The sequence below is a fragment of the Sardina pilchardus genome, chromosome 12, assembly GCF_963854185.1.
Source record: "Sardina pilchardus chromosome 12, fSarPil1.1, whole genome shotgun sequence".
NCBI classification, from domain to species: domain Eukaryota; kingdom Metazoa; phylum Chordata; class Actinopteri; order Clupeiformes; family Clupeidae; genus Sardina; species Sardina pilchardus.
The window spans coordinates 6,776,605-6,790,311 of NC_085005.1; the positions used below are offsets into that span (position 1 = coordinate 6,776,605).

Here is a 13,707-nt window from a genome sequence, read left to right on the forward strand (position 1 = left end):
TCAGCGTGCATGAGCTCATGTGATCAGCTAAACAGACGACGAGTTTTACGTCACAGGAAGTGCTGCTTGCTGAATGTCAGCCGAAGAAGCATGTAACCTGCTGCTCTGCTGCTGCCCTCCTAGAAAGGCTGCCCTGTGTTTTTGCCCAAATTCCGAAGAGACCAGTTTTGTTCTCAGTTCACCTTGTACTATTCCGTTGCATCCGATAAGTCTATATGGCTTGTCTTTTCAGGAGAAAAATTGCTACTCAGGTATGGCTTTTCTATTCTTACCTTCTATCCACTTCGAACACAACAACAATACGTCAGTGTAATCAGCTTGCAAAAAACACTTAACAGTTAACAATATTGTTTTGATTGACATGTTTGAATTGATGAAGTTATTTGCCGTTTGACGGTCATCTTTCACTACTGACACTTTTCACAGCTGTCGAGGATATTTGGACATAAGGAGGACGTCTTCATACCAGCTATCTCAGCTATTCCAGTGTCAAAGAAACAGTTAAGTCGTCTCTCTGTCTCAGTCTATCTTTAAATGCGTGTGTTCGAACAATTGACCCTCATTGTCAGCAATGATATGGTACCAAATATCCAAAAGGCTTTTATGATCACTTATGGATTGAATGATCATTAATAGGCTATAGCAATTACACAAGACATTTACATAATATCATTGTAGTGCTGGAGAGTTTCTGAAGGCCTTGTCTAATTGAGTGTGATAGGCATTTGCTGAAGCACTAGATGGATGTTGACTTCAAATGTGTCTTCCTCTGGTTGATTATAGGATAAGTCCAGACCTCCAGTTGTCTGTGAGTTCTCTTGTGAGTAATGGCTTCCTCTCCCCTGACGGGGACTTCAAGACAAAGACGGAGGCGCTGGCGAAACAGGTGTGAAACCTGTGAGATCAGTTAGTCAGGCATAACTGTCAAATCATTATGTGAAGGATTCTATTCAGATATTCATGGGCATGCCATAGATTAAAGGCGCAGTCAGCGATTGTAAGCATTTTGAAGCCCACACAATTGATTGTCAAAATTAGCAAACATCTCCTCACAATCCGCCAGCTGCCTAGTCTGGTTAACACCATACTAAGCTCAATCTTTCAAGATTAAACATTAGTCTGGGGAGTTTGCACCTTATTTCTACTGCACAAGTGATCAATGGGCATAGTTCAAATGACTGCGTTTTTGGATAATCCTGGCTTCAACCAATCAGACCAACGATCCAGATGCGCCTTTGGACCCAGAAGATGTGGACAGGAAGCAGGAGAGATACAGTAGATGTGCAGGTTTCCAGCCTGAGCTGCAGGGCAAAATCCAAATCGCCAGCAGATCAGGCAAGGTGTACCCAGCCTACTAGCTGCCTATCCCATCAGTAGACTGTCTCTGTAGGCTGCCCAAGCTCTGGAAACTGGAAATGAACAAAGTGGGAGCACAAACTGGGAATGCTGAAGGGAGGGGTGAACTACCTCTCTGGTGTGTTTAGTTTGATCCTTTTGTTATTTGGACAATAGTGTCTGCTAAGAAATCTAAATTTAAATATAAGCATAAACAAATGCAAGGTAATACGCAATCGCTGATTGCACCTTTTAACAGTCCCATCATAAATTACAATCTGCATGCGTGCTCACATTTATTGACATGCTTATGTCAGCTGTTTACATTCTCCTTCAGTTAAAGGCAGATGAAGTGATCGAAGAAGTCATCCCTTCCCGTGGAGGAATACATTTCAGAATAAATAAAATAATACTTGCAAAGGTAAATGTACTTTGTCATTGGAGCCCTTGAAGTTACATGTTATACTTGTCTTTTTGTCCTGTGTTAAATTTCATCCTCTAAATAAGATGCATCAAATGAAGTTATTTTTGCTTTTGTAGTAGTTTAGGTTGGTATCCATTTCATTTATGACCATATTTCCTTTCGTTGTGTTTGCAGAAATTATTAGAACAACTTCATAAGGATCCCCAGAGGTTTGGAGTCCAGAGTGAGCTCTTCAGAGGCGTCCATGGGAGACGAACTCTAGTGGAGTTTAGGTCTGTCTTCCTGCCTCCAGACCTGCACATACAGTTTGAGGGTAACCTGGCTAGCGCCTACCACTTCTCAAATGAGACGTGGTCTGGCAACCAGACGTTCATTTTCTCATATTTGAAAAAAATGCTCAGATCCGTTCATTGGGCGCCACAGATTTCTATCAAATGTGTCTGTGCATAGCTCATCGTCGTCTTGCTTTTCACCCATGTTCTGTGATTGGTCCCCTATCTCAGGCAAAAATTAGGGCGGTAGTTTCCAGACTGCACGCAAGGCAGCATGGGAACACCCAGGCTAGTTCGAGGACAGAATATACCCCTCATATTTTCATGATTTTGAAGCCTAATTTAAAAACAGAGTAGCCGCACACTCTGATCTCTTGATAGATTGGCTGTGTGCCGAAACGTCAGTGAGATCACTGTATGGCTACTCTGTTTTTAAGTTGATATCTTCCTGGCCAACACTTCTCTTTGGGTGTGCTTTCCTCCTCCACACTTGTTTTGAAGTTTAAAGGGCCGTTCACACCAAGAAAGATAACGATAACTATAAATAAATATCGCTCTCGTTAATATGAATGACAACGTTCACACATAAACTATAACGGTAACGACATGAAGAACGATATCGTTGCTGATCACTTTCAGAGCGATTTTGAGAACGATAAAAAGCTAACAGCCAATCAGAACCCATAATATTCTAGCCATCGCATTCATTAACATGAGGAGAGACTTTTCTTATCGTTGGCCAGTGTGGACGCTTTTATCGTTATGGTTATAGTTATCGTTATCGTTATCGTTCTTGGTGTGAATGCTCCTTAACTTTGCATACCGGTACTTGTCTATGTTTTTATTCATTCATATTTTTGTCTGAGTGGTTAATGACACCCTTTCAGTGATGTGACCATCTCAAAACACATATTTATTTTTTGCTTTACAGGCAAGCTCATTGAGTAAACTGTATACAGTACCATCCAGAATTATTGGCACCCTTGGTAAAAGTTGACTAAAAATAGGTATAAAAATAATCTTTAGGTGATTTATTGTACTCCCACAATGAAAACAATGTGGAAAAATATACCCTGCAAGGCAAGCAAATTTATTCTGAGAAAAAGGAAAATCTCATAAAGAAATAAATATTTTTAACAAAAACAGCTTGCTCACAATTATTGGCACCCCTGAAACATATTACGTACAACATTTAACAGGAGCATTTTCCTATGTAAATGCAACGTTTTAAAGTAAATCAGAGTGTCTGTGAACTTTCAGAAGTAGTTCATGATGTTCTTTTTCACTATGGTATGAAAATGAAGTCACTCAGAGGCTAAATCCTCTAGTCATTTTTCAACATTGGAGAGACAAGAGAATACACTAAATTGAAATAAAAAGAAATTGTGTTGACATTTGTAAGTAAGAGAATGTCTATGGAAACTATGTATTTTGTTGAAAATGCCTATATTTCTAGTTAAAATGATGAATAAAAGGTTCTAATCATCTGGAAATGTGGCAAACATGCTTGGACAAAGACCCATGGCTATTTTGCTCCCACGCATAGTATGGAGGATGGTATGATAGGCAAAAAAATCCATAAGAACCACTGTTGAGAGTTACAGACAAAGCTATCATCTTGGGGTCACCAAGTCCCCCCCAAAAAATCTTCAAAAGTGACCTCACTGCTAATAAATTATTTATACAGCATGTCAGGTTAAAGCCAGTAGAGTCATTTAATGAACAATGTAAATGGCAGGAATTACTGAATGGTACCATGACATGTCTGGGAGTGTGGTCTATTGTCAGATGAAAATAAAATTATGCTCTTTTGCTAAAAACACTTAAGGTGTCTTTGGCATACATAGAAGAATGACTATACTAAAAAGAACCCCATGCCTAATCAGAATTATGGTGGAGGGGCTGTGCTATTGTGGGGCTGTTTTAATTCCCAAAGGCCTTGGGAACCTAATTAAGGTGCATGGCATCATGAACACCAAGAAAAACCTGAACATTTTCAAAGGAAATCAAACAATCTCTGCCAAGGCCCTAAAAGTTGGTCATGATTGGATCATTCATCAGGTCAATGAACCAAAACAAATGCACAGATCAAAACAAATATGGTTTACTGAACACAAAATCAAGCTTCAGACATTGCCATAGCAGTCCCCTGATCTAAACTCCATAGAAAAACAGTGGGATGAGTCAACGAGTGTGGACCTAGCAATCTGGACGATCTGGGGAGGTTTTGTAAAGATGAATGGTCTTAAATCCCTTACTTTGTATTCTCAATCTTTATGGGGTGTCAGAGAAGAATATTACATGCTGTTTTATTGACAAAGGGAGGTTTAAGAAGGTATTACAAGTAGGGGTGCCAATAATTGTGAGTGACGTGTTTTTATTAAAAACATTTATTTCTTTATGAGATTTTCCTTTTTCTCAGAATAAATTTGCTTCCCTTGCAGGGTGTATTTTTCCTCATTGTTTTCATTGTGGGAGTACAATAAATCACCTAAAGATTATTTTTTAGACCTATTTTTAGTCAACTTTTACCAAGGGTGCCAATAATTCTGGAGGGTACTGTATACTAGGTCTGAAATAGGGCACACATACACATGATAAAGGAATCAGTGTTGTGCTATTCTCTTCCCTTTGATCTGAACTTTTTTTATTAAAAATTCTTCTTAAAAATTCTTGTCTTCCAGCTCTCCCAACATCGCAAAGAAGTTTCACGCAGGGCACCTCCGTTCCACAATAATAGGTGATGGTCCACAGTGATGAGAGCAAGAGCAGTGGTCTTGCTTGTTGAAAGGAGTGTGATACAAATACAGTATTAATCGACAAAAAGGCAAAAAGTATGCACGCACAGGCAGGCCGACTGTACGGTAGTGTACAAAGCTTAATTCACAATACCGGAGACAGGTTACAAACACACAAGCTTCCTAGGCGAGCATGAGAGCAACAAGTCTGCCCTTAAGTAAAGTCTTCTCATTATTTATAGGGCTAAACAGGCTATTGAGGGATTACATAAATGAAAAGGCAAAGCTGTCATTATTAACCAGAAAAAGAAACTATCATCATCACTCCAGACTCCCTAACGAGGTTGACCTCACCTCAGAGGTCATGGGCAAGCGGATCACTTCCAGACTCCTAAGGGAGGGTGACCTCAAAGATCAGGGACAAGAGAAAAGTAAAATAACTTCCTTCTTTTAACATCTATTTTTAGGCTCAGTCCTGAGCAGACATTCAAAGCAATACTAAAGAGTTTTTTTAACCTTAAAATAATGTTCCCAAAATCATTTCAGTGGTTCATCATCTCGTAACAGGGTGAACAGCACTTCTGCATACGCTTTGCGGTCCTCTATCGGCTATAACCGCACTATGTAAGGTTACCAGATCAGGTAGCGGTTCTGTAGCAATACATTATACTTTCATAAAATCATGCAACATACTTTACCTTGTCTGTGGACATCGTTATTTGCTGGATAAGCGATTAGCATTCGTGCGACAGAGGAAAAGTACTTTAGTGTTGCTTTAAGATCTGAGGTGTTGTCTAGTTACTGGAAATTTCCCCACAGGAGCACAGAATTGGTGACAGGGAACAGAACTGACATCCTTTTGTCACCATTAGTCAGCATAGTTGTGGTGTGTGAAAAAAACCACACTTTTTTTGTTGCCAACATGTCCTCAGGGTGTTTTGTGTATTTTGGCCTCTCACAGGAAACTTCATTTCCAACCTGAAAGTGGCCTTGGGGAATGAAGTCATCAGGGTGAATTATTTAGGAGACTGGGGAATGCAGTTTGGTGAGTCAGTTCACATACAGTTTCTACTATCAGTATGTGGATAGCCTATGTATGTGACAGTATGTTTTTCAAAATGCAGAGAGAACAGTATATAATCATTTTAAAGTGATGCTCAAAGGTCAATACATTTTTTTGTCATCATGATTCAGGATTGCTGGGAGCTGGCTTTCAGCGTTTGGGATCTCAGGACAAACTCAGAGATAATCCCTTACAACACCTTTTCGATGTGAGTTCTTTATTCAGTATCTTTAGTATCTTTATTCAGTATGAGACTTGGCTCTCTCTGTGTAGACTGTGTCTGAGTGCTGCTTAGTGGAGTGTCACATCAGCACAGCTTGGCCAACACGCTAATTTCAACAAAAATGTTAGTCTACAGTTTAGCCCTGATACATTTAACTTTTAGTTGGTTTATGATTGACATGGTGTCAAATTTAGCTCATTTTCATTTTGGACGTATTAAAATCGGATTATTTTTCGCTGTCACACAGGTATACGTCCAGATTAACAGGGAGGCTGAGAACGACGAGGCCATCCAGGAGGCTGCACGAGAATTCTTCAGACGTCTAGAAGATGGGGATGAACAGTCTTTGTCACTTTGGAAACAGTTTCGTGACATTACGGTGGACGAGTACAAACGTATTTACAAGGTAACGTCAGAAAGAGTTTAAATGCATCATGATTGCTGACCACCATGCCACTTCCCATCAATACCAGGGAATGGCCGTTCTTACAGGGAGGGCTATGCTGGGGCATGTAACTGAGACGTTCCATTCGCATTGCATCTGCTGCTGCGTGTACGTTCGAATAGATAGACCAGTCTTCTCAAATAGTTTTTATGTGTTATGTGTCAGGTGTAGCCACCCTTTTAGCAAATTGTCATTTTGTCGTGTTTGCATGTCACATGAGTCATTTGAAGTTTGTGCAAAAAGGTTACATTATTCAGCATGTCAGTGCATGGTATACTGATTTTTTAATGTTATATTATCAGTGTAGTATGTGACTGTGAGACATACTGTGTCTGGTGAAGGGTGTTGTATACCATCCTAGTCATTGTTTATGTATGTACATATCTAAAGGCTCAGCTGTCACAAGCTTCTTTTGAGTCAAAAAGTTGTCTTGGCCTATTTATTTTTTCTGCATGATCATTTAGTTCACAGATCCAGCATTCAGCCTGGAGTGACTATGTGAAGTAAAAATGAACTAGGTGAAAAAGTTCATGTGTGTTCTGTCTGCGCTTTTGTCCACTGGTCAGCGGTTAGGTGTTCACTTTGACCACTACAGCGGGGAGTCCTTTCACCAGAGTAAAACACAGGATGTGCTGCACCAACTCAGGGACCTCAGCCTACTGAAAGTCACAGAGTACGTCATCACAGCAGACATTTTGTGTGTGTGTGTGTGTGTGTGTGTGTGTGTGTGTGTGTGTGTGTGTGTGTGTGTGTGTGTGTGTGTGTGTGTGTGTGTGTGTGTGTGTGTGTGTGTGTGTGTGTGTGTGTGTGTGTGTGTGTGTGTGTGTGTGTGTGTGTGTGTGTGTGTGTGTGTCCGTGCCCCCTGTGTCTCTTTACCCTTTGTTGTATGCTTTAGGACAAGTTATGTTATTCTAGCAAAGATGCTCTGATCTATCTACTTGTTTAAAATTCTACAGCAGGTCTAGACAAACAAACAATTCGAAGAAAGACTGATGTGTGCACAGCACATGTGTGATTGTGTTGATTTATAGTCTGTCTTGTATGTCCACCATCACCCCACTGAGACTGCTCTGAAGCCGTCACTCAGGTTTACAGCGACTTGTCCTCTGCTTTGTAGGAAAGGGACAGGTGTCGTGGACGTCTCCCCAACAGGTGACATGTCTAACTATGCTGTTGTGCAGCGTAGTGATGGCACCTCACTCTATATCACAAGGTATGTCCGCTATCTATGTGATTCTTCCGGATTTATCCGCCATTTATCGCCATTTCTGCTGCTCTTATCAGTGAACAATGACCACTGTAAACAAAGTAATAATCCTACAATTAAGATTGTAAGTAATGTTTTTAGCAATGGAAGTGATTATATTTACCTTTCATCAGACCTGTTTAACTTTAAGTCTGTAACCGATAACCGATGTTTTCAGAGATATTGCTGCTGCATTAGACAGGAAAGAACAATATGACTTCGATGACATGATCTATGTGGTAAGGCATCTCTGAAGTCTGAACATTACCCAGATGATTGCTCCAGTTATGCAACGCTTAAAACCCCTATATCCTTCTCCTTTTCTCCTTCCTAAAGACGGACAAAAGCCAAAGCGTTCATTTCCGGCAGCTTTTCCAGATCCTTCAGGCCATGCAGCACCCATGGGCCGAGAGGTATCTCACCACACACTCTATGCACTCTCTCGCCAAACAGATTCTACACTTCAGGCTTATAACAGGGATTCAAGCTCAGTCATTTTACCTTAGTTTTCATGTCAAACAGTCAACAGGTTAACAGTATCAACACCAGCGTATTTAGTCCTTAAAAAACATAATCAGTCCTTAAAATGTTCAAATTATCATTAGAAAGTGGCTTTCTTCTCTGAAAGTCAAGACCTTAGTAACTGAAACATGTTGCTTTAGTAAGTTCTCCATGTCATGTCCATAGTACTAACCTCATGGGGTTTAGTCCCCCCGTCAGTGTGGGTGTGGCGTGCTGGTTGCCCGGGTGATGATGGCTCTCTGCTGGTGCTTGGTGCAGGTGTCGCCACGTGCCCTTCGGCCTGGTCCAGGGCATGAGCACGCGCCGCGGGGAGGTGGTGTTTCTGGAGGACGTGCTGGACGAAGCGCGGACCCGGATGCTGAGGAACATGAGCCAGAGCAGAAGTACGACACACACACGCACACACACACACACACACAGTCATGGCTGAAAGTGTTGACACCCCATGCTAAAGTTGACTAAAAAGAGGAATATAAAATATTCTTTTGGAATTTGATCTTAATGCCTTAATGCCGTAATAAAATGAGGAAATATCCAACCTTTAAGGACACCTTTCTTTGTGAATGAATAATGTATCGTAAATAAATAAATGTTCTTCCTTAAAATGCTGGGGTCAGTATTGGCATGATGCTGGGGTCAGTATTGGCATATGAGTCATTTTGGGCTGTAAGAGCAACGTTGGTCTTGTGGACTAGTGTGCTGCATAGTCTCACGTTGTCTCTCACCCTCTTTCAGCTAGTAAAGACCTGGAAGACCCTGAGGACACAGCTGAGAAAGTGGGAATCAGTGCTCTCATAGTTCAGGTAGGGGCTGTGTCCTGTGTTTTAGTCCAGAATAAGTAGCCTGTGCAAACCTGGACGATTCTGTGAGCGCATTTGAGTTCACTCTACAATGTCTGGTGACTAACCCATTCAAACTGATTTCTCAATCACAAAAAAAACAGGAGCCAATCACAACCACTTACCGGGCATGCTTTATATAATGGCAGAGGAGTAGAGTTGGCAGTGTTTTGAACACTACTGATGGCTGTGCTGATGGCATCAGGGTTGAACGACACAGATGTGCGTTTTCTTTGGAACGGAGTGAACACCTGCATTTTAAACCTTCAGCTACGGGGGTGCTGTGGTTTGGGTCCACGACGTGCCCATGTGGACCTGGGTTTGATTCTGACTTGGGGAATTTCCCGATCCTACCTCACCTCCCTCCCACTCTCATCCTGTCGCTCACTTCACTGTTTATCTCCAATTAAAGACCTAAGAAGCCGTCACCTCCCCTCAAACAGACCCTTCATTTACAAGAAAGACGTGTTTGTTCACTGCTGGTTGTTGAGTGCGAGCATTGAGAATAGCCGGAACGGCTGAAACGTCTGCTCCCTACAATTAAAGTTTTCTCAGCCTTTTCACTGCTGGTTGTGGAAATTGGAAGTGAACGAAGCATCCTCAGACTAATTCTTAAGCTCAACGGAAAATGATGTGGTGTTACCCATCCTGCAAAATTAGCCAAATGTAGTGCAAATGCATTTATTGACATAGTACCTTTTAACAGTGTTAAGCAGCATTCACACCAAGAACAATAAACAATAACTATGACCATAATAAAAGAGTCCACACTGGCCAACGATAAGAAAATCTCTCCTCGTGTTAATGAATGTGACGGCTAGAATATTATGGGTTCTGATTGGCTGTTAGCTTTGTATCGTTCTCAGAAAGCTCAACGAAGAGCACCCGATTTTAATCTTTATATTTGACCCAACGCAGCACTCTCCTTCTCTCTCTCTTCATTGAGCTCAACGATATCGTTCTGCATGTCGTTATCGTTATAGTTTATGTGTGAACGTTGTCATTCATGTTAACGAGAGCGATATTTGTTTATAGTTATCGTTCTTTGTGTGAATGGCCCTTTAATCTGTGACCATTTTGATGCGTTGGAATTTGTCTTTGTCTTTGCATTAGTATGTTAATGAGTGTGGACACTGTTGCCTGAGACTGATTGTGGTTGTGTGTTGCCCACTGGCATCTCCCCTCAGGACTTTAAGGGCTCCATCGTATCGGACTACAAGTTTGACTGGGACCGAGTTCTGCAGTCACAAGGGGACACGGGAGTGTTCCTGCAGTACACACACGCTCGCCTGCGCAGGTGAGTAGTGCTGGTTACTGGAGTCAGTTACAGTTTATGGTGCTCACACACACACACACACACACACACACACACACACACTCGCCTGTGCAGTGCTGGTTACTGGAGTCAGTTATGGTGCTCACACACACACACTCGCCTGTACAGGTGAGAAGTGCTGGTTAATGGAGTCAGTTAGGGTCCTCACACACGCTCGCCTGCGCAGGTGATTAGTGCTGGTTACTGGAGTCAGTTATGATGCTCACACACATACAGTATGCACTGAATGCAGTGCTGGAGACGCGTCTCATTCACTTTACATTGTCCCACGTCGTCCGTTCCCGGAGTGTGTTGTCGTTCTGTTGCGTTGATCTGTTCCTGTTGCCTCCGTCAAAAAGTTGAGATTTGTTCAACTTTTGTGCACCAACAGGAGCGCACCTGCCAATCAAATTAGGCTTCATACACCATACAACACACTCCCAAATATCGGCGAAAACTCACCAGTATGCAGTAACGCAACGCAACGCAAGCGTGTGAGAGTAGGATAAAGGAACCCAGACAACACCAGCACAGAGTCACAGCTACATAAACATACACAGAAACCATATAGAAATGTTTGAAAGATCTTTTTAAAAAGCTATCTATTTCATTTGATTGGCATCTAACATGCGTCTGTGTGAAACCCACTTCCCTTCAGCTTGATCCGAATGTATGGCGGCGCAGAGGAGGGCAGCTGTGACCCAGAGCTTCTCCAAGACAATAGGAGCATACTGATCCTCCAGCACCTCTTGCGGTAAGAGACACAGTCAGACTGACACACTCATCTGGGGGATATGAATGACTTTCAGCATTTTCTCCATTCTAAACCATACTGTATATTTAGGAAGGGACTCACAACTGTGCACAGTGGCTGAATTCAATGATCACACTGCTCACAAAAAGTCAGGGATATTCAGCTTTTGGGTCAAATTTAAGGATAAACCTAAAATCCACTATAACCTTTACAGGTGAATTTAATGTGACCTTTTCTAAACTTTTTAATGCATGTACAACAGTGCAATGTTTCAGTAATTTCTGTACTGAAACATTAAATTTCACCCGGAAGGCACGTTTTTGTGAGTAGTGTAAATGTCAAAAAAGTGCAATCTCAGTGTATTTATGTTATGAGGCATTATATTGTTGGAAAGGGTAAGGTCCAATGAGAAACTTAAAACTGAAGCAAATCTGATCTCTGATGGTTCAGACAGGGTACTTGGAGAGATGCAGTTGATTGGTTTGAGCTGAACTCTTGAGCTGTGTGGTGCGCTATTATAACCTGAGATCTCTGTTTTATTATCGGGGCAGGTATGATGAGGTGCTCCACCAATGCGACCAAGAGTTACAACCCAGATATTTGGTCAACTTCCTCATGACACTGTGGTAAGTCCTGTCATATCCAGACCCTTACTATCTACAGCACATTTCTTTGAAAACGTCTAAAATCTAAAACCTAAAAGTGATCCGTTATTAATCAGCTAATTAATTAATTGTAGCGATGACATCATTATCATTCCATTGGCACATGTATTATGATTCTATGATTATTATTTTTTGTTGTATTGAATTCTGAATTTTTCCTTATGTTCTCATTTTAGCCACTTGGTGGCGTCAGCACACAAGGAATTACCCGTGAAAGGGAGCCCGCCTGCTGTGGCCCAGGTAGAGTCTCACCTCATTCATCATAATGAGAACATTTCAGTTAGCTGCTAGGCAACGACTGCTAGACAGTCACGGGCATGGTAACTAGGCTTTGGTGGAATTCTGGGAGGTCATTTCTACACAGGGATTATCCAGACATACAATGATGAGGAGGTTTATTTGTCACATACATAGAAATACTAACATCAAATATGTAATGAAATTTCATTTGGTGTTCAGCTTTTTCTGTGCGAGTGTGAAGAAAGAAAGATCAAGAAATACTTTAATTAATTAAATCCTTAATTACTGACAAGATAGAGCAACATAATGCATCTCTATGGAAGAAAAATTCGAACAGTTCCTGTCTGCTTAAAGAGGCGTGTCGCAAAGACGTCATAGTGGGATATCGATCTCTGTCAGATTGGCAAGCAGTTCAGTTCGAATGTTAACCGGTCTGCTTAAAGGGGGATTTAGCCCCCCTCCCCTTTGCGAAGACAGAACGTGGAAATGATCGAACGTTTGCCTCTCGCTCCGCTTTAACCCTCTCTGGTGTAGCCTACAGTGTATGTGCAAGAGTGTCAAAAGTGTAAGCACAGCTTAGTCTTGTCCCTCAAAAGTAATTCTCCAGCCAACTCCCAACATGTTCACAAAGAACTGCCTCTTCAAACTCAAGGCAAACACAAAACTACAACCGTTCACCTAAGTTTGCGAATTAGAACGTACCGCGTAGGCCAACACTCAGGTCAGACGCAGTAGTGATCTATAGACCTTACAGATGAAAGACTATTGGTAATAACTTAATGAATGTCTGTTGGTAATAACTTATTAGATTATTTCAACAGAGAGTAAAGTCTGCATAGTACCTTTACTGTGCACAGTTGTGACCTCTGTCCCAAAGTGACTTTTCCTGTTATTCCTGTGGAAACGGTTCCTGTGCCCATGCTCATATAACCACATAACTTGCCAGAATACATGATGGGCCCCAGTAGACTTATTTGTATTGTCTTATCAACTCATCGGTCTCATTGTCTGACACTAAGCAGATGGGTTAGACCCCTTGAGTCGTGGATCTGCCCAAGGTTTCTTCCTATTTGGATCTCCAATTCTAGGGAGTTTTTCCTCGCCCCTGTTACTCATGGGCTCTCTCTGAATGTTGAACACTCTGTAAAGCACCATGAGACATGTGTAATGTTTTGCCGCGCCATAAGTGAAATTAAATTAATTGTGGCCGTTTCCTCTCTTTCTCAACAGGCTCGGCTGCAGTTGTTTGGTGGCGCTTGCGCTGTGCTGGCCAATGGCATGGCTATCCTGGGGATCGTGCCTGTTGATAAAATGTGACTGCAAAAAGTGATTTTAATTAAAACAAATAATTATAAGTCCCTTGTTTTGTTGGTCACATTTTCAGACGAAACAAAGTAAAGCCAGTCACAGAGTGGTCATACGTGTATAGCTTTTATGATCCCAAATCGAAAAGAGCTGGAACATTATGTAAAATGCAAATAAAAACAGAATGTGTACCCATATAAACCCATAGCTGCAAAAGGGTAATAGACAACTTATCAAATTGTAAATGAACATATTTTCCATAAATTGGTCATATGTGACCATTCAAAGCGAAATCAGTCGTTTTGCGCACGTAATTTTGAG

The 13,707-nt window shown here is 41.5% G+C and overlaps 1 protein-coding gene across 1 annotated transcript; it reads left to right on the forward strand.

Annotated features, from left to right (window-relative positions):
- The first annotated feature begins 85 nt into the window (after positions 1-85).
- Positions 86-13,436, forward strand: rars2 (arginyl-tRNA synthetase 2, mitochondrial). The gene is made up of 20 exons (XM_062551615.1): positions 86-251; positions 427-500; positions 784-886; positions 1,673-1,756; positions 1,934-2,031; positions 4,716-4,771; positions 5,731-5,814; positions 5,964-6,040; positions 6,303-6,461; positions 7,067-7,173; positions 7,618-7,713; positions 7,925-7,985; positions 8,083-8,159; positions 8,527-8,651; positions 9,004-9,071; positions 10,295-10,404; positions 11,081-11,176; positions 11,728-11,802; positions 12,018-12,081; positions 13,312-13,436. Exons 1-20 carry the CDS (start codon positions 216-218, stop codon positions 13,396-13,398), a joined length of 1,737 nt encoding a protein of 578 aa, XP_062407599.1. The 5' UTR covers positions 86-215; the 3' UTR covers positions 13,399-13,436.
- Positions 13,437-13,707: the final 271 nt, after the last annotated feature.

Coding starts and splice junctions, on each gene's coding strand:
- rars2 (XM_062551615.1), top strand. CDS start 216: ATGGCTTGTCTTTTCAGGAGAAAAATTGCTACTCAG. Junction 252..426: donor GGAGAAAAATTGCTACTCAG/GTATGGCTTTTC, acceptor CACTTTTCACAG/CTGTCGAGGATATTTGGACA. Junction 8,652..9,003: donor GAACATGAGCCAGAGCAGAA/GTACGACACACA, acceptor ACCCTCTTTCAG/CTAGTAAAGACCTGGAAGAC.